This window comes from Varroa destructor, unplaced genomic scaffold, assembly GCF_002443255.2.
Source record: "Varroa destructor unplaced genomic scaffold, Vdes_3.0 BEIS01000003.1, whole genome shotgun sequence".
Lineage (NCBI taxonomy): Eukaryota > Metazoa > Arthropoda > Arachnida > Mesostigmata > Varroidae > Varroa > Varroa destructor.
In genome coordinates, this window is record NW_019211456.1 from 54,720,455 (window position 1) to 54,748,405 (window position 27,951).

At 37.1% G+C, this 27,951-nt stretch overlaps 1 protein-coding gene across 9 annotated transcripts; it reads left to right on the forward strand.

The window, feature by feature from the left end:
• SRPK (SR splicing factor protein kinase) lies at positions 1-26,982 on the forward strand. 9 transcript variants are annotated; one of them, XR_015323373.1, is made up of 12 exons: positions 1-127; positions 197-290; positions 7,180-7,215; positions 9,137-9,403; positions 13,344-13,552; positions 16,257-16,374; positions 18,902-19,175; positions 19,799-19,902; positions 22,414-23,321; positions 23,823-24,083; positions 24,212-24,941; positions 25,221-26,982. XR_015323373.1 is itself a non-coding variant. In XM_086983088.1 (11 exons), the coding sequence occupies exons 1-11, from the start codon at positions 61-63 to the stop codon at positions 24,430-24,432; spliced, it is 2,559 nt and encodes an 852-aa protein (XP_086839214.1). In that variant the 5' UTR covers positions 1-60; the 3' UTR covers positions 24,433-26,982. The 9 variants fall into 9 exon arrangements, 6 of the variants coding, with proteins under 6 accessions (XP_086839214.1, XP_086839217.1, XP_086839215.1 ...); XR_015323374.1 differs by having other exon boundaries at positions 24,212-24,927; XR_015323375.1 differs by having other exon boundaries at positions 24,212-24,549.
• Positions 26,983-27,951: the final 969 nt, after the last annotated feature.

The window sequence follows — 27,951 nt, forward strand, 5'->3', positions numbered from 1 at the left end:
AATGTTGTTCTGTCGATTAAGCACTTCCTCGCGCTTTCCAAGGTTCCGATTTTTAACGGTATGCCTGTGTGCAGTCACCAACAGCATCTAACTAACATCATGAACAGCGTTGACGGCAACCGAAAAGGTTATTTTTATTCCCCTTTTGAAATATTTCGACCCAAGTGAATAGTGAGTAACGAAATTCTTTTTTCAGTGCTCGCTATCCAGGCGAAGAAGAAACGGTCCCGAAACCCAAAGGCTGGCAAAATGAAGGTTCAGCAACGACGCGCTCCAGATCCGGCCTCTAGGTAAGCCTACAATTTTTACTTGTTTTTAGGTCATTTTGTTAATTTCCTGCCACAATCAGCGTGTTTCTGGACACGAATAACATCATAGGTACTCGGTAAACGTATAGCACATGTTTATCGAACGGTAGATGGTTTCAAGGGTCGCGATTGCAAAGTGCTGCCCGTACGACCAAGGCTGGTTGCTATCCATAGCAACGTTAGTAATATTGTGCACATTGCATAGCGGACTACATAGAAAGCAACTACCGGCTGCTTGTCTGCCTCTACCCGTAGCCCGTGTATAGAGTCTATTGCGCTTGCGATTAGCTTGTGTTATGTGATGTCTTCGTTTACGTGAAAATATGTGAAACTAGCCACGGTATTAGTGATATTGCGATGGATTTAACGTATGAGCGCCAAGTAATGCTGAGGATTAGCCAAAGAAAGAAGTAGGAGCGTTTCTTGTTCTTGTGCACTGTGCGTGGATGTAGGGAGCTGTGTAGAAAGGAACTCTACTTGCACAGTCAAACTGACTAAGTGACTGACGCAACCCATTAATATAGAAAAGATATATAAAAGCATAAGCAATTTAAATCCGACGTGCATGTCTCAAACTTTGCAATAATGTCAGTCTGTTTAGCTGAGAACTCTTTGTGCACATAGTGACTGTGTTGACTATGGTGACGGCTTTGGCCTTTTTATGCGAAACACAGGACAGCTCTGATTGTACAGACTGCATTGGGCTAAAAATGGGGCAACTAGTTCCTGCTATTGATCTGAGGTGTGCAAGCCTCTGGTCATGAACAAGTAACGAGTCATAATAGAAACAAAAATATAAATGTTTTTATTTTGCCATAGTTGATTCGTATGTACAGTGGTTGTCACTTTGTTGCTACTGTTCTTGGTCAAACTCTCTGTTCAGTTAGAGCGCAGTTTAGGGCCAACTGCGCAGCCTTACATTGGCTTAAAACCGAATGCATAAAAATATCTAGGAGTGAATTTACCCTAACTGATAGCGTTGTGTCAAGAAGAAACTGTTTTTCGCAATTTGTTTGTTTCTATGTATTAGAATTATGCAAAATAGCAAATTGCGTTATTTTTTTTTCTAGTATATATCGTTAATAGGTGTAAATGCCTTTGGTTTCTTCTATAAAGATTTCTGTATAAGCCCGAAACTGAGTGCAAACAAATATATCGAATGGGTCTCTCTAGTAAGTAAAGTAACCACGGCAATGTTCTTCGTAAAACAAAACCAAAACTAAAAGAACTAAAAATCAGTTTGAAAGATGCTGACAGTTGGAGAGTCTTTATTCTGTCTATTTAAGTAGCTAATTTGCGCGAATTATTAGAATAAACAGTTCCTTTGACTGTGGAACATAATATACCATGCTGTGTTATGGTGTCAATGATCATTACTCTGGTCGTTAAAACGATGTTACTAAATAATATCAGATTACCCTATGGTATATTTACAACATAGTATTATAAATATCTACAAGTGATCAAGATCGGAAGATTTAAAAACGGCTCAAACAATTTTGATTGTTTTCAGTGAGTGAAATTTGCCCAAAAAATTCTGTTCGGAAAAACTAATTTTTGTGTTTAAAAAATATTTAAATTATCCTACGGTCATCGAATCATCAAGTTCGTACACTAGCAGACAGCACTGAATTAAGTACGAGGCATTTCTTTGTTGAAATGGGCCGCTTTGCCTATGCGGAGTCTAATTTTGTGCCATTCACTTGTTTACGCGTATGATCGAAGAATATAGGCTCCTTTCGAGTATGTCATGAATAATTCGAAATAATTTTTTTTGTTAGTTAGTTAAAATTTCTGGTGGTAAGGAAATGCTATTAAGCTATAATGAAATGCTATTGGGGCTTATTAATATGCGTGGCCTGTATCCGTAATAGCGGCACGCGCTTGCCTATTATGCTTAGGGACACGTGGTAGTTTGGGGTCAAAACCCGGCGTAGACACACCTTGTTTTACACTGGGAGTTAGCTGTCTAAATCAATGCTAAGCAGCACCGAATGTAAAACTCGAGACCTTTATAATATGTGCGGCCTAATATCCTTATATAAATCACTGAGGGTCAATAAGAGATTGAATTTTTCGTGGTAGGGATAGCCTAATTGTTTTAACAATGTAGTGCACAGCATATCACCATAATATTGTGAATACCTTTCTGTAGCAGTAATAACGAAAACGAGTCACATAGTAAAATACGTAGTTATAATACACTCAAACAAACAGGTTTTGTCGAAAATTCTCACGAAATTTATATGTAACAAATACTGGAATAAAAACGATTTTCTTTTATGATTGACAACCTGGACACCTTACTACAAGGGCATTCAATAGCAAATTAAGAATGATCAATTATTGCTAAAACGTGAAGTTGGTATAATAAATTGTACAATTATTTCAAATAGACAAAAACTATTAGTTTAATAGTCAAACAGTTCAAAAAGGGTGCATGATATTTGTTGTTTTTGGAATTTCTACGAATGGCATGATCTGATGATTTTATGAATCTTTTGGTGTGATATTAAAATGTCGCTTCAGTTTGAGAACCTTTAAAAATTGGCACATATCTAGATGGAATGTGAATTATGAAGTAAATATTTCGATTAAGTTTTTTAATATAACCAGCTCTCACCTATTATGTCCAAATTGCACGAACTTTATCGCCGGTTATATTTTTTACGATATGTCCTCCGAACCTCAAGATAATAGATATACCAGGAAATGTGCGAACTTTATAGAAGCTCTTGTACAGTTCTGACGTTTTCGTGATTATCCATTCTCATCAGTGTATTTCGTATAACAGAACCTGAGTGAGTTATTAAAAAAAACCCTTTACGAAACATCAGATTTAGTTTAAGATGTAGTTGATTTCGCGCTGTTCGTTTCTATTATAAGCAGTGAAGAAATTGTCACAATACTCGGGCCCATAAGGGTAGGCAGCCAGAAAAGTGTTCCAAATTGGCCGGTGTGCCCCAAGTATCTCTGTACAACGATATTGAATTTCATTGAAACAAGTATTATCAATTAACGGAGAATTTGATTGACGAAACCATCTTTAGCAATGACAACTTACAGAACTCAATATATATATATATATACTGAGTTCTGCAAGTTGTCATTGCTAAAAGTGGTTTCGTTAATCAAATGATCTCCGTTAATTGACTTCTGTGCTTTACAGTGTAAAAAGCGACTACTAGTATATTAACATTTTTTCTGCACAATAATACGTCGGAAATCTTTTCGGTGACTTTACATTCGGATTTTAGATTTTTTCGTTGTAGTCTCTTAGTAGTATATTGATTCACATAGTGTAAATGGAACAATTGTATTTTGTACCCTAACAAATTTGTTTATTCATTCCATTTTAGCTGGGGTAGCAGCGAATAGAATTTGGCGACTTTATTAGATCAAATGTTAGATTAATTCAATCCCTATAGCTTAAAAATTTTCTCGCAATATCTATATCTTCAGCATTCTAAGGGTCTTTGGTAGAAGTTAGGTTTATTGCGCTTCGTTCGGTGGATGCAGTTAATAGATACGCGTTCTATAAATTAACGCTGTATAGTCCTGTTGCCCCTGCTAGATCGTTAGTACAACAATTAGTAAGCTTGGTAATAATTAAGCTTTTTAAAGGTATATGCATATATGATTCTACTATGAAATAGTGTGGTTGATTGAACAGGTTGTGTTACATGAGAACTAAAGTCAAATTTCGATTATAGTAACTCCAGGATATCTGACAGTGTAAAATTGAAGTTGGCCAGTTGCCACGAAAATATGAGAGTCTTCAGAGAAAACAGTTTGAAAACGAATGTATAGGAACGTGGTGATTCCTCAGCGCTAAGGACGCCGTCTATCTTCACATAATCGGCATATTCTTTAAGACAAATTGTATATACACATATATGTACTTCGACGCCAACTTATCCGCCTGCAATTAGAGCTTGTTTTTTGCATTATAATATTTGTCAAAAATAACTATGACGTGAGGTTTTCGCCGAGTCATTACGTTGATAAAGAAATCCTGTTTTAATGAGATACATTGCAGTGTAAACTATCAGAAGTTACTAGATAGAACTCATTTGTGTATAGATGAATTGCAAGTATATCATCACTCTCTATATATAATTGAACTCTCATTTTTTCTTTTCTATTTTTTTAGAGCGTTATTTTGTGCCTCACGTTAGCTTAGCGCTCTTGTGTTAGAGCTCTAGTGTTCCTTGGCGTTTAATTTATAGCTCATAGTAATTCGTGTAAGACAAGAGCTAAATGAGTAAAATTTCTTAATAATGTTACTTGTATCAGCTGCTAGTTAATATGGTACAATTAACTTTTTACTCTTTGGACGCAGAATTTAACTCTATTATGATTGTTATTATTGTCCTCTGCCTGAGAGTCCATATTACGACCAACTACATTTTTATACGACCTCCAATCAAACACTATAAACTGAAAGATTTGACTAATTATTGCTTAACATGACTGGTAATGCCTGCTTTCGTACATCTTGAATAATTTGTGTGCCTTTTTCCCTTTTTCTGTTTCTATTTTTACTGGCTTCCTCCCTTTCGTTCGGACTTCGATTGCGCCTTCATATATTCTTGAACAGTCCCTCTCCCCATTTGACTGCGAGTGGAAAAGAGTTGCGGACAACCAAAAATCAGCACTTCACATCAGGTCCTCTGCAGCGCCATCTACGCCGTTCTCTAGTGGGCATGAACAGCTAAGAACATTTGGGGGAATTATGAAGGGGAGGAGGACATAGAAGAGGGAGAGGGTTGATCGTCCGACCAACCTCTTGTCTATCTGCGGACTCTATGGTGAGCCGCCAAACTGTTGACATTCGCATGTATCGCTGGCAAGTGGTAACAAGGGATAGAAGACGCGCTCGTGTCGTTCGACTAACCAGTTCTTAGCTTTGTTTCTCCTCAAGATTATTGGTTCACTTTTACATAGCGCCGACAGTGCCTGAATATTTATTAGCAATAAGTGCTGATTCTTGGCACTCATATCCGTTGACTGATCCTGCAGGATTCTTAGAATTTTCACTTCGTCTCTAAAATTCGTTGTACCTTGAATTTTATTGCAATGGTAAAACATATGGATTTTGCCTTTAAAATGTCTACAAGCTGCTTTGAATAGCGTATCTTATCCATACTAGTGTAGATTTATGGTCAAATGGATTTTTAACAAAGTGGCTACACTTACTAACATAATTAGGACGTCACTCCTCTCTTTTGCTCCGTGAAGATTTCTAATAGTCAGATAAGGAGCGAGGTAATATGAGGGCTCCGTACGCGTGGCACATCGATTTACTGAAAAGCCAAGGTGCAAGTTAAACCTTTAAGGTCTTTGACGTCAGCTCTACCGTTTAAACTCAAGCGTTTGCGTACAATAGCATGGATGGTAGCTGATAAGATTGGGCTGTCGCTTATAGTGACCCGCCTAACCAGATTTGGAGACTCAACCGGATTTCATTAAATGCATCACGATTTGTCAACGCCAAGGGCACTTTGGCTTCTCCTATGCGTGAAGCGATGTATAGAAAAAGCAGCACGAATTACCTCTTGCTGACTGATTGGGAAGAAAGGATGACAATACCAGAAGGCGCACATCAATATCAGCGATTGTTGACGTGTAAGAACGTGGCACAGAGTAACAAAAGGCGTAACAAGGTTGAGGGTTCAACAAACTAAAAAGGAGTTTTGAATGTTCAAAGCGAGAGGTTACGGAAAAAAGTTATCAAGGACAAATGAAAATTTGCGATCACAGTAACTACAACCAAGCTAAGCTTGGGTTAAAATAGAGACAACAAGAAATTTTCCTAGAAGTTTTTAATTACAGACATCATTAAAATTTGGACGTGTTCCCACGGGTGTTGCGAAAAAGTTACTGGTTAATTATATAAAATCATATCAGTAGCTCGATACACAAAATACTTATCCAAAACTGTTATCCGTGATTCAGCCGACTGATTTTTTGCAGGAACTAAAATTGCCATTTTAGTGCATACGGTTTTACTGTAAGTTAGTATTTCCTCTTTGACGAAGCATTTTTTGTGATCCAAGAGTTCTCATTAATCGCTCGAAAACCTGGGAAGTGAAGAGTCGCCTTGTTGCCTTTGTAATACTATTTTATCTGAATCAGATTATTTTACTGCTATTTACCATGTCTGCAGTTTGGGTCGTTAATAAGACTAATGGCTCACTGGCATCTTCAGAAATAGTGACGTGATAATTTTTGAACGATGGAGCGCTTGTTGAGTGCAGTTGTTTTTTAGTCTACTTCTAAAGAATGTTATGGTAGTTCATCGGTAGCTATCCATATATTGACACATAACATGTTGTTTGAGATGTAATTTTGGCATGTAATTCATCCGTTATGAGCAAATGAAGCCGGTTTTTTTGTGCAGCGGTTGTGTGTATGCGAATTAACGTATACAGGTTTTAAGGCTACACTTCTTGCTATACATATAAGTCATTCAGCGCGTTTTCATTCGATGGACAGCTAAAAATATTCCCGAGTTATAAGGTCCTTAAAATTGAAAATCTGATACACAGGCCACCCCTTTTTGTCGAAAAGGCACAAAAGTCTATCTGACCTTTACCTTTATGTTAAAGAAAGGACCGATCGACTCAAAACTGAGACGCCTCGATTTATAGCCCAGTCTACTATTTGGGTAACCGAATTGTTACATGCTACACATAAATGCAAGTTGAGTCTTAAATTATGTGTTCGACACATGTGCTCGTTACATTCAGTTCCGCTGCTGCATTCTTTAGCTTTCACATTGGTTTACCTTACCCCTATTTCTTTTTCCGATATCAGCAAATTGTAATATTGTTTATTGCGGGTGTAATTTCTGTTTAAAACTTCGCAGTTTGACTGAAACGTACATACGATCGTCCGACGCCATGTAAGCTGCTGTGCTTTATGTCCTGAAGACCTGAAGAAGGTCGCATTGTACATAACTTTCCTACAAATTTCTTAATTAAAGACGATTTAACTCCATGTAAGTATTCCGTGTAAGATTTATTTTTGTAGAGGCGCTATTTTGTCATAATATTTAAGGTAAAAGGAACTTGTGCAAAGTGCCCCTAAAAAAATAATGAGTTTTTAAGCAATTTGGCAAGATTTATGACTTGAGTTTTTCAACAGACAGAAAAAGGTTATGTATGTAAATTTTAAACAAATGAACGGTGCATCAAGGTTGTGTATGAGAAGCGTTAAGGCAATGCTTTGTTGAAGGGAACTGCCTTGTTGTAAAGGTGTCACGTACGTTTGCCAGGTGCAGTAAGAATGGCGCACTGAAGGTCAATCAGAAAAACAACGGATGGTTCATGAAATGTGAACATGTTTTGGATTTCGTAGGCTGTTCGCCGTGACAATCTTTCGTGAACTTTCTAGTGAGCTATTCAAATGCCCGAAGACTCTATGCAAATCACTGAAGCTCACCACCATACAATGGATATGTTGGTTTGAAGCCAGTTTGATACTTCGTTTGCTTAGTAATATGGTTTTGCAGCGTTTGTGTACTTCAATATGTAGACGACCTACTAGCAGTAAAATTTTCTTAAAATCTATAGTGTGGTACCCCACAGCTGATTTTGATTTCTTTAATTTACTTAATACCAGCTGCGACTTTCTTTCAAAGTTGAACATGTAAATCCGTGCAGTTTAAGAGCTGTTATTATGTTGCGTGTGTTTTGTGAAAAAAATATTTTCAAATTCTCATAATTTTTAAAAGCCAATGTTATTATTTTGTTGTGTATGTGTAAATACAATGAACGGATATTCTGTGTATATATATAACAGCAAGCAAGATTTGTACAAAAGTACATATAGAAAGCGGTGATTCAATCGTTCATTTGTCGGTTTTTTTTTGAGGAGAAGTAAAAATAGGCTGTAAACGTTAAGGCGCACTACGCAATTTACAATATCATTCTTCTAAATTGCATGGCACACTGATTGCCTTAGACTGCTATTTGACAGTGTTGTGGCGGTGAAAATACCGAAGCTGATCATGCGCAGGTCCACTGAAATCGTCAAATTTTGTTTATAGATATGTACAAAGAATAATAATCCCCGAAATAGAACGCAACAATATAGTCGTAACAGATAAGTCATTTATTTTCAATAACCACTAGTTATCTGGTATAGAAGTAAGGTTTTAACATATTTTAGATAAGATTTTCCTCATCGTGCATTAGTATGCCCTTTTTATGTTAGGACATGAGATTATTATCAGTATTTGCGCGACCTACGAAGATCAAGTAATGCAATAACATCTACAAATCCTAGTAAAATTTCATCGGCAGCTAGAATATAAGCAAAATGTGAACTGTGTCTTCGAGTTTTAGCATCAAGAAAGTATTTTAATTTACTCTGGAAGACCCCCAGTGCTCTTTTTTGCAAGAAAATCTGCACTAGTGTGCCTAGTGTGTGTTAAAAAGTAACCCAAATAGATACCAATATTATAATTGACTAAGTGAAACATTCGTCGATATTTTCGTGATAAAAGCAGCTCTGACTTACGAATAACGGCTTCGTGTACAACTCGCAGTGCTTATTTTTTAGGTTTGAAAGCGGTAGTTCATGTATACAAGACACAGTAGGTTGTATATGGGAATACTGTAGATTATAGAATAATCGTCCTCATCATGTGTCCATAATCTTTATCGATGTGTATCCGGTGCCGGAGCGTCACAGTAAAAAGTAATTCGATCGGAGCATTGACTCACAAGTATCGAGCGCTTCATATTGGAAATAACTGAAATGGCAAGTAGTGCTGCGAGCAAGTGTGCGTAATCATATAAATCTATTTGTGTTGTATGAAGTATGTGGCAACTAGTGGAAATCATCGAATACGAGGTCGAACAAAAGGAACTCTATTTTGTTCAAGATGGTGATGATCAGGCGTCCGGTTTTGCTTCCGTCAGTAATGAAAATTGCGTAACGTCTCGTTGTTGCTATAATACACTGAAATGGAATCCTTGTATTAGCACAGTATGCAACAAGGAACATGTAGGGCTGGATTATGAGTCAACCAAGGAAGACGGTTCGATCAGCTGCGTTAAAGACCTTCAATGGAGACCCAGGAAGAGGTATACGAGTAACAGAGGAAACAAATTATACTATTGGTTTCATCCCTTTTAATCTGAGATCAACACTATACAAGCAGAAGATCAGAAATACCTATTAACCACAAATTTACTAACCAAGTTTAAGCGGTAGAAGTTCACAATCTAAGTCTGCCGACCCACGGATCTACCTTCTAAATCCTTCATAGTGTAATGTTATTGACACTACATCATTTAAACTCCATGAAACTAAACCAGGTCCAAATTATATCACTTTTTATCGCTGAATCTCTACCTTTTAGTAGCACAAACACAAAAAGTATAAAAAACACCCATGTGCAATCCTTATTGTCTCATGTCGAGGCACAAACTTGAGGATGTTAATGCGTTTTATAGCCATAGCTTACAAAGAAGTTTTACTCAACTATGTCCATTTGAAACAATGAAATCTACGCAGTTTAAAAAGAGTAACAATAGATGTTGGTCTTTGCACCTAAATAAACGAGTTTAGAGGTTGTACCAGGATTGAAAGTGAAACATGTCATTAATAGTCAAACAAGGTTTTACTGTAAAAACGATGTTAAAGGAATATAAAATACTTAACTAGCAAGTATACTGCTGGGAAAATTATGTGAAAGTGAAAATCGCTGGCGCCCAGAGGGTAAAGTCCGAAAACTTTTGGTTGAATACGAATGTATTTTTGTTGGACATGAAAAACCTGAACGTGCGAGTAATTCCCTAATGCAGAGAAGTTTACCAGAGAGATTGCGGCTTCTGTTTTTAGTGATTCGTGATTGTACAAATGGACTACTTCGACAGCAGCGAAGTCATATACGCAGGCGATATATTTGAAGAGAGGAACGAGCTGAACAAAAGCCGATACGATAGCGAATCTCCTTGTGCTTAAACCTTTGCGAAATTCAAATGTCGGAAGATAAACTTGTGCTCGAGTAACTATTTGTATTGCAAGACGTGCCTCTCAGAAATATTTTACATATAATATTTTCACCAATGCTTCCTTTGAAATGTACCTTCATACTTTCGTGTTAAAAAATCGCTAATTGCAGTAATATCCATTAATTTTTTACTGTTAGATTATGGACGCTGGTAAATTCAGTGTAACATGCACATTTTTTTCCGCGTGTCCCAAAAACCTATATTGTGTCAACTACCTGTTTTTATGTCCATTTAAATCCATTATACCATATATTTACACATTTTAAAAATTCGTAAGCACGTGACCACGTATCGATTTAATTAGTTAATAGTGTATCTGTATGCCTATACCGTTTTCTACTGCGGGCAATAGTTATGGTCACTAAATTCCTGATAACAAATGATGTCCAAGGTGTATGCCGAATTATTGTGTAATAAGGTGCTTTTGCGCTTCTCTCGAATCTTTTTTCAGCCAATTTTCTCAAAAATACATGCTTTCAAATATTTAATTAAAAGATATTATGAAATAATTGGGTCGAATAGGCCATATGGCATGAAGCCCGCTAAGATATATTTGGTTAATAGCGAAGGCGCAATTTGGTCCACACGTCCGTGGAAGTCGTGACAAGGCCTGCCTCTTGGTAAAACAAGTTATGGTTTGTGTTTCTAAGAGAGTTCGCGAGTCATGTCAAATAAGCTTCGTTAGGAGGGCCGCCTTCGCGTCGATGCATCCGCAGCGGGTTGTCCCTTGCCCAAAGAAGCTAGGGACTGAACTGCTGCAGTCACGCGTAGGTGCCGAAGAAGCCAGCAAAGCGGATATAGCTAGCTAATTTAGTAACATAATGTAATCCTGTTAAATTCATAAAGGCATAGATACGACCTTGAAGGCAATAAACAACTATCACTTCTAAGTACAGTCAAAGCTGCAAGACAAAATGTTATTTTGAATTCAGGTGTGATGATACAGTTTCTTTGCTAATAGAATTATAATATATACGTGAATGGGCCGGTGAGTGAAGCACGAAACTGTTTGGCTTTAAAAGCGCCGATATACTGGCTCATATAATTTTAATTTTTTAATAATTTAATAAAAATAATAAATCTAAAAAGAGGAGACAAAAACGACGTACGGGTTTACGAATCTTCAAACGTGCTTGTGATTAGGAATGAAATGCGTGCCACTAAAGGTTTTCGGGAATATACTATAATTAATAAGAAAAATTAGATACTGTGTGGTACGGAACTTCAGTCACCATTCTTATATGATGTGCACCTTGTTAGAGGAATTTAGGTTGAATATGCTCACGGTTGTTGATTCTTTGCGTAAGTGAATCCTAGCTGATGTTTGCTGTTGAGTTGTGGCCGATTGTCTTGCGAATGTTGGAGCCCTGGAGGTGAGAAACTACATTTTCTGTTCCATACAAGACAAATTAAAAGTGAAAGTAAGTATTATTGGAATTAAAAAAAGGTCAAAATATGGGCTGTCGACAACAAAAAGCAAATAAATACATACATCGCTTTGTTAAGCTTGCCGTAAGTCCGAAGTAGTTAATAATAGTAAATCTGCCTTTGAAAAAGCACACGTAGATTCTACCTAGATGCTGATGTTTTACATATGGAGGGACTTCACATATGAGGTATTCTTAGATATTATCTGCTAATATTATATGCCGTGCATTATTAGAGAAGAGTTACGCAGTACCTAAACAACAGTCTAGTTACAATTAAGCTGAAGTTCCTTAACCCATTTATGGTGTTACTAGTAGACTCTTATAGTGTATAATTAGGGTACATTTTGTCGGCAAAATTTGATTAGAAGTACGTTCTGCGCAGCATGACAACACCCACAACAGACAAAATTTCAAGTCACAGAAGCCATGGTCTGAGTACAGTACAAGCTTTAGCACGAGAAAACCTCTGCGGTAGACACTGTTCGTTCCGGTCAAAGTCAACACGCAAATATCAAAAATACGAGGTTATAACCTATTTTCGTACGTGTTTAACCTATAGAAATTAATATAATTTGTGTACCAGCGGTATTATTTTGATCGCTTGGTTTCTTTATTTGGTACTTATGATTGTCGATATAGGATTTAGATGTAGTTGTGTTTTTATTTGCAGGATCAAGATTTACAAAAACTAAAATTAGGGTTGCATCTCAAGAAACGCCGCCTTTCCAGGATATAGATAGAGACTATAAAGGTGTGGTAGAGTTAAACTAAGAACATATAGCACATTCTTCATAAATATAGCACTGCGCATACTTAGACAAATTCAAACTGACGAAAACCGCACAAACGTTTTGATCGCTAAGGGAAAACCACTGCGCAGTAACATTTGATTCCTCCAGTATATTAGAATAAGTGTAACTGAATAATCTTTAATAGAATCAGTGATAATTAGAGGAAAATTTTCGCAGATGACTCATTGTGGGGGTTGTCAAATTTATTTGTACTTAATTGTTAAGTAAACTACCGAATCGAAAAGAAAAACTCCATGCTATTTATTGCACTCTATGCAACGCAGGAAGAAGTCTATAAAGATAAGATGCTTTACGTGTCTGCTATAAAAATTGGAAAGCGGCATGAGAACGAACAGAAAATGGCGTTACAGGTTTTGTGGAAAATGTTATTTTAAAAGAATGAAAGAAATGTGTATATCAATGACCCTACTTTTGAAGTAAGTTTCCATTGATTTTTTCCCAAGCTCACTAAAAGTTTCCTAATATTTTTGTCTCCATTTTTCTAAACCTTATTACCTGAGAAAATAGGGCTGAAAAGGACTAAGCATGAATATACCGAAAGCGGTAATTTATCCGTCAATTACAAATTCCCACAAATGTCAAAAAAGTAAGAACGTTTCTAAAGAAGCAAGTGTTTAGAAATGTTTCGTTGCTGTGGGAAAATAAACAAGTATTTTGAAGTTATCGTTGAAAATTATCAATTTTGTATGCGAAATTACCTTCTTTTTAGCTCTGTTAGAAGTACCCTAATTACATTTCAATGCATTTTGTTTTTAATCATTTCAGTGGTGGCGGAGTCGTTGGAACAAAATCTAATGGCTCTTTTCATATTGGTCCTCCTTCAAGCGGAGTCGGCGGAGGTTCGGGGGGCTCAGCAGGATCCGCAGGGGAAAGTGATGCATCGTCAGATGAGAATGGCGATGCCGGGGCATTGAATGAGGCTGAAGAGGAGGCCGAGGATGAAGAGCAGGAAGATTCAAAAGACTACTGCAAAGGTTACACCCTACGTTTTTATCATCATAACCCCATCGTTTGCACAGGCAAATTTAGTGCTGAACTACTGTTTATGGCAGTAGTAATATTTGTACCAGGATTTGTTTTTTTGGGTACTTATACCCAACCAGGCGTACTTCCATAATGTTATTTCGCTATAATGCAATGTCATTCTGTGCGCCATTCTACGAAATTATTGCTGTCATCGTCAGTCAAGAAATTATTCATTCAGCTAAAACAAGCAATTCACAATAATTAAATTATTTTGCAAATAACTCTAGTATAAGAGGTGTTATTATATTTAAATAGTAGGCTTTACAGCATCGCGTCAATATTCTTAGTGCCACTCTTGAGTGCTTTAGAGGCAGTTACCTCTAGCATTAATATTAGGTCTCAAAGAGAATCGCGTTGCAAACGGTCAACAATTTTAACTTATTATCTCAAATAAATCACTGTATGCAAGGGTTGATATAATTACGCGTTTGTTTAAGTTTTCATAGGATTTAACACGTTCATAATTATATAACGTTCAAAAATATATTATTTACAAAATCTACTTTTTGCCACTAAAGTGACTTCTAAGTTATACAGTGGGGTAAAGCTACGTGGTATTTGAGACTTACATAAACAAGGACTACAAAGTTTTATCAATAAATAACTCACAAAAGCACTTATGGTATTTCAGAGTGAATAAAACTTTCTCGAGATCTACAAATGGTAAACGAAATATAAAAAACATAACCTATTAATTAATGCGCTCGAGTTAATATTACAAAATGTAATAAAAAAAATAACTCTCAGATTGTTTAAGTCGGCTGGCTGGATAATGTTTTTGAAACCGGGATAATTAATTGCACGGGGAGGAGACTAGCAAGGCAGACTGCCCTGACCAAGTAGAAACTGTCTCGGCAGTGATATTTGTTTGCGGATTTAGAGCCAACCGCTATATTTGTTGTTGATTCACTTCGAAACCTTCGGCGTGTTTACCAAACTTACCAAATAAGGAATTGGAGTGCTTAAATAGGCAGTATCCTGCTCTTTACACCCTCAACACCGGGAGCGAGAAAAAAAAACAAATAAGTAGTGTTTATAATTACTTATAGGGAAGAGCTATCACTAAATACTCACAGTTTGTTTGATACTCACACACAAATTTGAATATCAAGCCATGATTTTATGCGTCTGGGATGAGGCAATATTTCAAGTGTGAGTTGCTGTCTGCCTGAGTGGTTAACATATGTACTGGATAGTTGGTTAATTCGTGTGACCCATGGGGATTACCCATCGTTATACTCTTCGTTTCTAAAACCCAGGATATTTATTCGACACTTGTGTTGCAGAGATTAAATCAAATAAGTAGTACGCTGATGTAATATGATTTATTTCGCTACAAAGAGACGCTAAACCGTTGAAACCGTTCTAATGAAATTTTTGATCTATTTACCTATGCAACTCAAATTGATTTTATACTCCTTTCGGTAAAATCGAGGTTAGAAAAGCATTTCAAATTACTGAAGCCACGAGCAGAGGAGCCATGCTACATGAAGGGGAATTGTAAATAATAACAATTTCGGTAATTTTATGCGGCCTAATAAAACTACCACGAGTCGCTTAACTGTATAATCAGGTAATGAATTGTTCTATAATTTTTAACCTACTTCAGCATTTCGTGGTGAATCCTACGCTAATCGCTTCAATGTGCCAATGATTTATTATTTAATTACCTTCCGAAGCTTGACCTTACCTGCTTTGGCAATATATAAGCAAGACTTCACGTGTCTATCACATGACTGCAAGGACCTCAGGTGTCAAAAATTTAAACTGATTGGCTTTCCAGTAAATCTATTTTTGTTTAATTTATAAGTCCACGAGCTATATTAGCATTGAGTGTATAGTCAAGTATTATTTGGAAGATGATTTCGCTACTTCATTTATGTTTCACCAGTCTGAAATGAAGTCCATTGCCCTCCTTAGGGTTATATGAGACCCAAGCATGCGAATTAAAGTGTGAATCATAAAGCAGTTATTTCGTATGGAACAAGAGGTGTTATACAAAATGGTCCCTCCGAGATCATACGCTAAATGTGTGAAGAATGTACAAATAATCTATATTTCTGTTTTTCTTTTTCGACTTATAGCTCTACTAAATATTATCCTATTAAAAAACCTGAGGTTTCAACGTTTTTAAACGATAATCTTGAGATACACCTCATTAATATATAGGGCCAAACATGTGTGACTGACTTTGTAAATGATGAAATTTTCTTTAACATTTAAAGCTCGGACATTTCCACCTGAACAATTTCCGTTAGATCATTTGATTTAATTGCATAAAGCTGCGGAACTTTGGTCGGTAGACATAACAGGTTCCTTGCGAGAGATAGTTTCAAACTGTAGACTTACGTAAATTTCATATGTGATTAACGGTATAATAGCTATAAGCAAAGCGTTTAGAGGAGTTACTGAATTGGTCCTTATTAGGAACGGACTCTGATAGAAGTCTCAATTAAGAACAAATTTGAGATCTAACATAATCAACCAATAATTAATAATCAATTAATAACTAAATCGAATACAACATCAATAGTAATTAAAAAATACTGATGTACTAATCAGTAATTTACTTCGTTGCTTGCTTTATAATTCCTTCTTTTTGGCGCGTAATTTAAGCTGAATGTATTCCATTAATTTGTTTGACATTTGCAGGCGGCTACCACTATGTGTGCATTGCCGACGTATTTCAAGGCCGGTATCACGTGATTCGCAAACTAGGATGGGGCCATTTCTCTACCGTATGGCTTTGCTGGGACTTCCAAGATAAAAGGTTGGTTTGCTTGTTGTTTGTTTCCAGACATTCAACTTAGTGCATATATCAGGTTGGAACAAAGGTTACCGCTTTTTTTACTAAAGAAAAAAACATATTTTTCTATTCATGTAACAGTTAAGTTATGTATCCTTTGCCATTACTCACTGCTTGCTTCAAAAATGTTTTGAGATTCCCCCAGGTTTCGGATATCGTTTTCAAATTTGGCAAACCATTCTTGAGCAGTTCTTTTAGCGTTAGTGTCGTTTTTCCGGGGCTGTTTCGATAGCATTTTATAGAAATGCATAGTACAGAAGGGGTCCGAAATTTCGTTTTCTTCCACCCTGAACCTTTGAATTTTTTCAAGTTCAAATTGCACTCACAAAAAGAGCGTTGTAACAACGTGATAGAGCAGGAAGAAGAGTGTCAAAAATGAACGACGAACGAAAGGGAAGACGGAAAAGAAAGTTTTTTCTGAGAAAACGTAGGAACATTCTTTCTAGCCAAATATTGAGTAGTAAGAAAGATGACTGTTTTCCTAACTAAATGGCTTTAGCCTCATATCTCAGGTAATATGGGTCTCGCACTAAGATTATTGTAATGCTTTTAAAAACGTGTTTATTTTACAAACTTAATACGAGGAAGGTACAAATTCTTCTCGCATTATTAGAAAATTTTTTGCTGTTCATAGTCAGGATGCGTTACTGTAAGGAATAACCCAAAAATAGTTCTGTCTCTCTTATTCTGGAAATTTCGATGTAAAAGATGTTCTTCGTAGTGATGGATCATTTACAAAAAGAAGAGATGAAAGTACTGTGAAACTTACCGAAAAACGTGAGAAACCGTAAAATCACCCAGGAACCAAGAATCTACCACTAAACAGTGTTAAACCATTTGAAGGAAGTTGGCTACAAAAAAGCTCATTATTTAAATATCATACGAAATGACCAGTGATTAAAGGACAACCTCAAGGACGCATACGATTAGTAGGGTATTTTAGTTATAGTTTTAAACGTTTATCACGTTGGAACTAAAAGAGTAAAAATAATTGTTTTTTTAGTGTCACATTCAATGTATACCCTTTATTACTTGCATACCGAAGCCAGCCTTCCGAAAAGGCTCTATAACCATGTAAGCTACCATATAATTTGTTATTTATTACTTCTTACCGCACATCTGTATTGTGATGCTCTAGCTTTTTGTTGCTTTTATGCACTAAGAGCATCAAAAGTTTCCCGAAGTGGAATTAAAGTGACCACTCGATATTGGAGTTCTCGACTCTAACAATCATTGCACCAGTTCGATAACTTCCACTGCCATAACTTAGTCATACCTTATATTATCAGTTGCTGTGCTACCTTCTCCAGTAATTTTGAAGATCAAGCAAAATTGATTGTCGCCTTTCCGCTAATATTCTATTATAGACTTGCTTTATTACTAATAAAAATTATGACGAATATATTATACTCGAACCTCTCTGAGTATAGTAAAGTTTTCATTTAGGAAATAAAGAATATGGATGTCGGGATAACGCAAAGTTTTTTTTCCTGCTTGTAGGTATTCACTTATTCGCCAATGACTTTACCTGTGCGCAAATTATAATAATGTGTTTGTGACCATACGTCTGCTTTTATCAGTAAGCCAATCTTTACTGACAGAGCGAACGGTGATCTTCGAAAGCGGAGAGTAAGAATTCTGAAAATAGAAAATTTCTAAAAATGTCTGAATAAATTACCTAGATGAAGTATCAAAAATACAGAAAATACGCTTTAAAAATGCTTACACATGCTTTATGACTAGTAGTGTCGAAGGAAATTATGTAAAGTTCTACTGGGAACACATCACCAGATTAGTATGGTAAAATATAGACTAAAAATGTTTAAAGCACTCAGATCAGTTAAAAACTATGAATTCTTAAAAAAAAAGTAAAAGCATTGTTGCATACAATTCAGGGATCCACTGAATGAGATCGGTTTCAAAAACCTATCTCATAAATGTGTGAGAGTGTAAGCATGCTGTATTAGCGAATTATATATTATTGATTGGGACTGGCACAAAAAAGCTAGGATTTCCAAAGTTGTATATATTGCTGAAGCAATGGTTAGTGGTAGTGCTGGAGATAAAACGCAAGACATTTATTCTTTTAGCATATCTTTCTACAGTTTACAGCTGCAATAGGTTATTTAAGTGAAGATGCTGTTAACACAGTAAAATGACGAGAATCCTGGATGGACCAGACAGTCGGCTCTAAAGCTGTGTTTGGAGCTGTGTTTTATAAACAATGCGTCTCATACTACACAATGACGTTAATGCCTAAGCAGTAAAAGCAGAAGCCGCTTAATTGTAATTTTTCTTTCACTAAATTTATTTTGCGCGATTTCTCGCCATATATATATATATATATATATATAGTTTAGTCAGTCTTATAATAAATCGCACCGTCGTGTGTTTACCGTTCAGAAAGAGGGTACACTTTTTAGCGTCTTTTTTTGGAGATAAGAATTACCATTAATATGAATCATTCTTTTGCAATGTTATTCTCGTACAGGTTCGTTGCTCTGAAAGTTGTAAAAAGTGCGCCACATTACACAGAAACTGCCGTTGATGAAATCCGTCTTCTTCGTTGCGTACGCGAAAGTGACGAAGCTGATCGTGCTCGACATTCAGTGGTGCAACTTCTTGACGATTTCAAAATCGAGGGCGCAAATGGCACCCATGTATGCATGGTCTTTGAAGTGCTGGGACACAATCTGCTCAAGCTTATTATTCGGTCCAATTATCAGGGAATACCGATTAACAACGTGAAGATCATCATGCGACAAGTGAGTCTCACGTTTTGGCAGAGTTTTATGAGTATAGTCAAAAAAAAAATCTCATTAACTCCTGCCGTTGCTGTATCAATATTTAATTTTAGGGTACAATCAGAGAAACGCTGCCAGTACCAGCGTGTATATTAGTTTAAATCTTACTCAATGCACTCACTATCAACACCTGGAAATTACTGGTCGTAAGAGTTCAGTCTTCCGCAGATTTTCGTAAAGTCCCTCAAATGACACATAGCTGCAGCGACAGAAGCGCTGTGACGGCACGTACTCCGTTGTATACACACTAATTAAATACCATTGGATCCCATGCGTGTTGAGAATACCTTGGTGAATGAATTTCTTCACGGATCCTCCTTAGCTGTCTCGCTTCGTAGCCCGCTTGAGCGCAATGTCGTTTAGTATTCGTTTATAGATGAGTATGTCATGCGTCTATATAAAAGACTGGATAAGATTAGGCATCTTGGGGGGTATAGTGAAAGAGTGGGATCATTTAAATAAATATCGATGCATTTGTATTTTATATTTTATTTAATTTGTTTAGGAAAACGTAGCATGTGTTTTGTAAATAATCGTTTCATTACTTTGCGTCAATTTTGTGTGTCGTGTCACTTTTATTCCAGGTGCTGGAGGGTTTGGACTATCTCCACCGAAAGTGTCACATAATTCACACGGACATAAAACCAGAAAATATTCTTGTCTGTGTCAACGAAACCTACATTCGGCGGTACGTTGCATTCATATCGTGGGTGAAATACTAATTACTGGTATTCTCGACTGCCATTGGATGGGTATAGCAAGTGTTTAGGCAGATAAATTTTTTTATTACCTTCTCGCCAGCGGTGTTAATTCATCTTCAGTTTGATTGTACCGGAATTACAGATAGTCGGCTCTTTTTTAAAAAGTCTTTAGAAATTCTGTTCAAGTTACTGGCTTATTAGCAGTGAAAAAAACAGGAGTTGCCATGAACGCAATTAGCCGAGCGCAAGCAATAATCAGTCACGACTGTAACCAAAGCAGAGCAACAATAACAAGCAATACTCCGTATGGTGGTCAACATGAGTGGAAATAGCTGTTCAATCTCGTGCGAGACAAACGTTTCTCCCAAAGCGACTTGGCTAGTGGTAAAATTTCGCACAGGCTTGGTAACAAGAGAATTCTATCTAGAAGCGTTTCTTCTCCGTCGTTCATAAACAGAATAAACAGAATTCACTTAGCCTAAGAATCAATAAGACTGGCCGATAAATATAGCACGGCGTAATAAATTAACTTTATAATACAATTGTTCTGATTGTCAATGGGAGAAGATACATTTGATACTCTGCTTCTATTTCATGTCCTATGACCAGAATAGAATACTTTTTTGTTTTTCACTGAAAAGTTTTCGAAAACAAGAAAGTAATTCTCTAAAACATCAATTTCCATTTTTTCTTTTTTTTTTTAAAGAAAAAAAATCAAGCTTCTCAATAGTGTTTTTGTACCATAAGCGTTTAACAGAGTTAACACCTTTTTAGTGGAGGTAATGAATCTTCGAGTTTACATCGTGCTTGCAGTGACAACTAGGGAAATAAGTATAGTATAAAACTCAAAAATTGTGTTACTCCTAACACTTTGGACGTCGGAGGATACTTACTCTTAACAGTACTTGCTCTGAGAGCAACGTGACCTGGTGCAAAGAAGAAGAAGAACTTAAGCTACTTCTCAGACGTATATGGCGGAAAGCCATTAAGCAGGAAATACCTTTATTTTAATAATATTAGGTGGTCAAAAAGTATTGACGGTTTTAAAGCAAAATTGAAGCAGTTTTTTTTTCTAATTTTTGAGAACAATACTATTAGTCTAATTAAGCGTCATTTTGATCGATGACCTTTTGCTATATTTGTGGTAACACCGTCATTTCATCACTGTAGAATTTGTGTAGTTGCTGGCGAAAAATGATAACAAGCGATTTTTGAATGCCTTCATTGAAACTAAATTAACACCGTTAGGGAAGTTCTGCAGAAGCCGAAATACATCATAGTCAGATGGTGTAAAACTCGGGCTATACAGCGAATGCATGAAGGCTTTCCATCCAAATTCTCTTTCCTTGCCTGGTAGCGAAATATGTACGCAGTCTGTTATTGTAACGGTAGAAAACGACGCTTCCTCCGTTCACTGGTTCCGACCATTTTGTCAATATTGTATAACAATATTCTTATTCATTAGCAGTAAAAATCCAAATAAATTATTTTACGAAGCAGCTGTAGCTTACAATGCACGATTCCTTTCCAATTCCAACAAACACAACATCGCCTTCTTCAGCGTCTTTTCGGGTTTCGCCACAGATTGTAGACCTTTTCTTGCTTTGACCATGATCTGTTTCGCACATTGTTGTAATATCCGGCTAACTCTTCATCGCCCGTAATCAACCGGTTTAGAAAAGGTTCGATCGCGTTGCGTTTCTATAGAGCTACACAGATTCTTTTGCGTTAATTTGCATGGAACGTCGAGCTTGTCTTTGTGGCCAGTTTTCTTTAAAGTAGTCAAAACTGTTTGATGGTGCATGCTTAGTTTTAGTCCCAGCTCAACCTAGTTCAAATTTTGCAGTGCCTGTATCATTCTTTTTTATAAACAACTGACTACCACAAGAAGCTGTCACGTCGGGATTCCTAGAATTAATGAGACAGAATCATTTTTAGACCGCTTGCGCTGATAACACATCCTGACTAAAACAGCACACATTTTTCTGGGCATCATTTATGCTTTCATTGCAAAATATAGCGAATTTCTGCATAAATTCCTTTTTATATTCTTTTGTCCTCAATTTGTCTTCAAAGAGCTCGATCCTAAGTAGATCTGTTACAATTGCTGGAGAGCCTTTGTTCAAACGAATTCCATCAATTTTCCTGTAGTACGTGAGATATGAAAAACCGTGAATACATTTTCGACCATCCAATAAAACAGTGGCACACAAAACATTTTCATTGGATTTAAAATACGAGGTAACGTTCGAATGCGAGCCACTTTTGATTCTGTGATCAATCGATTTATGACACCGATACGCGGTAGAGTATCGGTGGCAAAAGCAAGTAACCTTTTTATTCCAACTTTTAAAGTTTTTCAATTCGAACTACACAATGGGCGAAATCTATAACATTTGCTGAACTTATTTCACGTCCGTTACGACGTTAATTACATAAGTACGCTTTCAGTTGCCTAAAATTTTATAATAATAGTTCGCGCCAACTTTACCTTGCAGGTTGGCATACGAGGCCACTCAGTGGCAAAAGATGGGCTTACGTTTACCGCCGTCGCTAATTTGTACAGCCCCCCAAGATATAGCACAGATGCGTATGTTAACAGCTAATGGGGAAAAAATCTCAAAAAATAAGAAAAAACAGCTACGCAAGAAAGCCAAAAAGAACCAGGAGCGTATTGAAAAGGATATGGCTAGACTGCAACGAATGGACCATAAGCAAGCTGAAGCCGATGATGATACAATGAATCCAGTGAGCGACGAATTAGGAGAAGCTGGCGGAACGCTGCACGGTCCGCACGGCATGCACGCAGCCAACGGAACACTAATCATGCCAAAAAGTTCAGAGCATGAACAGGATCTCAAGCGAAAAGAGCTGCAGTATATGGTGATGCAGGAGGCATCCGGTTGGGCAGAGGGTAAAGAACCTGGCTGGTGGGAACGACATCCTGAGGACAAACGTAGTTGCAGAGAAATAAGTAATTCTGGCGAAAATTCTTCGTTGCCCACTATTGACGCTATGGATGTATCTCCGCCACCTCCGAAGTCACCGAAAGGGGGTTCCAAATCGCCCTCGCTGCTACGACCCGATGGTGATCGAAAGTTAGAACGTAGTGAGACAGTATTGCTGTCACCAGGCCGTCTGTCGACGCAAAACTCACTTATCGGCGGTGGAGGTGAGGATAGCGGCTGTCAGCAGAGGACGCTGTCGCAGGAGGCCAGCTCTCAAGTGGAACTGCGGAGAGTGGCTTCAATGCCGGAGACGCAGGCTGCAACTGCAAACGCTGGAGGAACTCAGGGGGCTCATAGTGGTGGAAGCAGCCGCTGGGGGAGTAACCGTCGATCGCTCCCGCCGCCTCAACCCGATCCTGTCCGGCAGGACTGTCCAAATCTTCAAGTGAAGATTGCTGGTACAACTAATGCATACGTTTTTATCTTCGTTTATGGATATGTTAGAGTATTCTTTGAATCCTTTTACCAGGTTATTTTAATTCAATAATTATACAACATAAGTATTTAATACAAGGCGTAGGATAATCTAGTCCAATGAGTGAGACAGTACACGAGAGTAAAAATAAACACCCCCTGTTTACAAGTCATTAATAATGATTAGCACCATAAATAAGCATGTGTTAAACATTTCTCTGTTTCATAAAGAAAGAATTTCAGAGATTCATAAAGTAAACATATAAAAAAGTAGCTAATATTATTTCTCCACTTATTTGCAGAACTTTTAGGACAGCATCCTAACAACCATATTTTAAATTTGACTGGTTTCGTAGGTGATTGAATGATATTTACCGCGATTAAGTTTGGATTGAGTTACAGATTATATTTGCCGAATACAGCTATTTAGGTAAATTCGATACTTTTCCTAAGGGTATATCACCTGTCTGTGCCTTTACTTTAAGATCTGGGCAACGCTTGTTGGACTCATCACCATTTCACGGAGGACATACAAACTAGACAGTACCGATCCCCGGAAGTTCTGCTCGGGGCTGGTTACGGTACTGCGGCAGATCTATGGTCAACGGCGTGCATGGCTTTTGAATTGGCTACAGGAGACTATCTCTTTGAGCCTCATTCTGGACCGGACTACTCCCGTGACGAAGACCATCTCGCACACGTCATTGAGCTGTTAGGAGAGATTCCTCGTCAAATAGCTTTCTCCGGTATATACTCCTTACATTTGATTATTCAAATGTTGCCTTTTTCGTTTCTAATTGACGTTTAGTCAGGATGCAGGTTAAATAATTCTAGTCTCTAATACGCCGTTTATCTTACTGCTATTCTTCTATAGGCAAATACTCCCGCGAGTTCTTCAATAAGAAGGGTCAGCTGCGACATATCACTAAGCTGAAGCCGTGGGGTCTAACCGAAGTACTCACCGAAAAGTATGATTGGTCCCATGAGGATGCTCGGGCATTTGCCGATTTTCTAGAACCAATGCTTGACTATGACGTGAACAGAAGGGTAACCGCACAGCAAGCTCTGCAACATCCCTGGCTGCAGCTTTCTTAAACCTATATCCGCTGAAGGAGTTCTTTTCAAAAATCTGTGAGGCCTCTGGACCAGTTCGAGCCAGAAGATAGAAAGCGATATGCGGTAAACTGGGGCGCTGAAACGGATTACCTAAAAGTAAGACACCAAAGCGTGGTAGGTGTTCCTTATACTTAAAAACAAGCGAGATTGGAAGATGGCTTGGTATGAATTTATCGATTACCGCTATGTAGGGAGATGTTACTGCAAACAGCGCATATAATGGACCGATACGGGGCAAATGCCTGTACGTCATTCGATTAATGGATGCCGGTGTGTCGGCACCGTAAATGGGAATACAATGAACGACTAGTTGCCGGTGTTTGTGATAGCGAAGTTGATGAAAGCTAAATTGACTGAAGAAAGAAGCAGAGCTGTCAGCAGGATTTGAGCACTCATAGTGGACCATCATGGACCAAGCGAAAAAGCAAGGATGATCGAGAAAAACGAAAAGACCGAAGTATATAATATTAGAAGGTCAGCCAGTCGTGGTAATATACTATTGTTAGTCTTAGTATTCTGCTAAGGAGGGGAACGAGGACGATGATAACTATTAGTGTTATTATTTTTAAATAGCGACCGTAGATTAAGACAACCAATTAGCACGGAAAACAAAAGGAAGTAGATAGGTGATAGCCGAAAATAACGTACCCAGTGGAGTAGGGAGTTTTCTAGATATACGAGAACGTAACAAACACGAACAATTAATTTAGTAAAATAATATGAATACTTCAATATACCAATTATATTTATTGCTGTTTGGTTTCAAGCAAAATACGGAAAGCGGAACGGAAGATTATAACATATAGCCACCTATATGTTAGGAAAAGTAGAAAAAATCACTGTGCGAAGATGGAAAGCTCGATATACTAGCTGATCGTGGGTGACCAGTAAACTTATTATTATTAAAATGAACCATGCCGCGAGAGTAGGGCTGGCATATATCTGTATGTGAATACATGCTATTTGTGTATACGCGCCCAGCAACCAGAAGAGTATATAATAATGGCTTGGTTTCGTCCACATATTCATCAGTGCTGGTGGTCATGTTAGAAGGGCCAACGAACATTGGTAAAGTGAGAACTAATGAAGCGGCAAACTATAGAACAGGATGTTACGTCGAGGAAGCATATTAGCAAAGAGAAATAAAGCAACAAAAAAGAACGAATTATGAGGAAGAAGAGCGGGCGTTGTAAATGAAAGGAGGATAGCTGATCCGATAATCGTTGTCGATCGAATTACAACGAACCCAAGGAAGATGATAACGAATCCGTAAAAGATGTCGTACGTTCAATTATGCATGCAAGACATGCATATGCAGACATAGTTGATCAAGAATGTTGCCGCCGCTTGTTTTATAATTTGGGTCCGCAGTATGAGATATCTAGATGCGATGTAGTTTAAACTCTGCTGAAATAATGACTATCATTTATTGCTTATCTATGGTCACAAAATTCAAGCAGGATTATGTGACGTCACGTCGTACTATAATATCGCGAATAATATTGAGATCCCTTAGCAATTCCAGATGAATCATAATAGTAGTCGTATGTGTGTGTCGGACGGCCGTTGCGTTTTTTTTCATATGTACCCAAGAATGAATATGTGACCGGAAGTGAGGACTTCAAACGACATTTCTATTAAAGACATCTAACAAATTAGGCTGAGTCGTCGGACAAGCTATAACGAATCATGCCCAAAAACAAGCGGGAGTAAGTGTCTATAAAGGTAAATCAATGCTAGCTTGAGGTGATCAAACTCATGTCTGTTTGTTTCGCCTTATGCTGATATCTTAAGGTGATAAAAATATTAGAAATCAGATCGATAAATGAAGATCCCCAAGGAAGATAGCAGCAACTGTTCTCTACTAGACATGCAAAGGCGCAGAACCACATAAAACATAAATATATTGATACCAATGGAACCAAGAAGGAAAAACTAATTGTAACATAGGACGAAATTAGTGTCTGTCGTCACCATATTGCAAGCACTGCTTTATTTGGAATGTTATTAGCAAGTCGAACATAGTGTCATGCACGTGTCGGACAATGGCGAGTGATGGCAGAAAGCAACAAACAAACAAAAACGGACAAATTATTTTGCAACCGCTACGTATCTTGCTCGCTCTTTGTGCAAAGATTTGTTTGCTTACAGCAACGTGCACAAACTAACCAACAAAAATATCAATGAAAAATCATAATTACGCCGAAATTCATATAAATAATGAACCTCTTAACCAAATTGGCAAGGGAAAGGCCAAAATGAAGGAAAAAGAGATGCAGACAGAGAGAGGAAATAAGAATGAGGGGCCTCAATTCCATTTAGTATTTAAGAAAAGTAACCACCACCAAAGGTGATTGATGCCAACTTGGGGTACAGAAAGGGATTGTGGATAACTGTAATGGGGACATAACAAAAATCGGTGGAAACATATAGACTCTGAGGAACGGTAACAGTGATTATCGGGTGTGTGTATATATACTGCTTTGTAAATCTACTATTCAAATAAAAGCACTCTCACTTAGAAAAAAATTCTTCATCTTTGTGCCTACGTGTGCTCAGTACAAAACGTAACTGTAACGATTATTTATTACATTTTTGCTTTAAATGTGCAATTGATCTTTTTATTTTCATTAATATTACTATAATCAGACTTGCCATTACTGTATGTACTTAAACGTATTCACCACACATTTTACCAGTATGCATATCACATAGATATTACTAATCAGTTTCTGTTGCCGATATTGCTAATTTTCATTAATCTTCTTACTTCACTCTAGTTTTTACTTCGCCATATATTCAAGCTATATCGATTATATTAATTATACGGTGAACATATGGTATCTCTTAAATTTTCTTAATATATAGCACTGATTGTGATCATCCTGTAACAGCGACAGCGGAAAGTGTGTAGGGATTTTAGTAGAGTACTTCTAATAAATACTAACTAAAGCTATTTAACTGTTGTTATAAAATGAAATAATAACTGTTTCTAATGGCGGTGCAGAATAGAAAGATGTTTCAAAAGTTCTACGAAGTTTAACATTTCCAATGAAATGTGTTGTATCGTATTATATATAAACGAAGATCAGCATCCACAAAACAAAAATAGTTACATCCATAGATAATTAAACAGTCCTTTCTTTACTTCTAAAAATATTAAATTTTTATTTACGTATTTTATATATATATATATACATATATATATATATATAACAAAAATGGCTAACATTACGCCATCTACGGGGTTTCTGAACTATAAAGTTCCAAAGGTCGAAATAGACTATTTTTTTAATCTCGGAGCCATATCTCGTTGTTTATCCGCCATGTGGCTACAGTGGGAGGATTAGTGCACATGTGTACTCTGTCTCTAATGCTTTCAGCGCTCGTCTATAGGATTAGAAAGTTAATTCATTAGGAGGTTCTCTTTACTTTTTAATCTTCTTAATCTAATTTTTAACTTTTGAACAAGTAAAGACATCTTAGTCAACGTAGTCC

Bases quoted from the DNA above. Each gene is read 5' to 3' on its own strand.
- SRPK (XM_086983088.1), top strand. From the start codon at position 61: ATGCCTGTGTGCAGTCACCAACAGCATCTAACTAACATCATGAACAGC. The intron at 7,216-9,136 runs GTAAGCTGCTGT...TGTTGTATGAAG, and splicing joins ATACGATCGTCCGACGCCAT to TATGTGGCAACTAGTGGAAA. The intron at 19,903-22,413 runs GTACGTTGCATT...TTTACCTTGCAG, and splicing joins AACGAAACCTACATTCGGCG to GTTGGCATACGAGGCCACTC.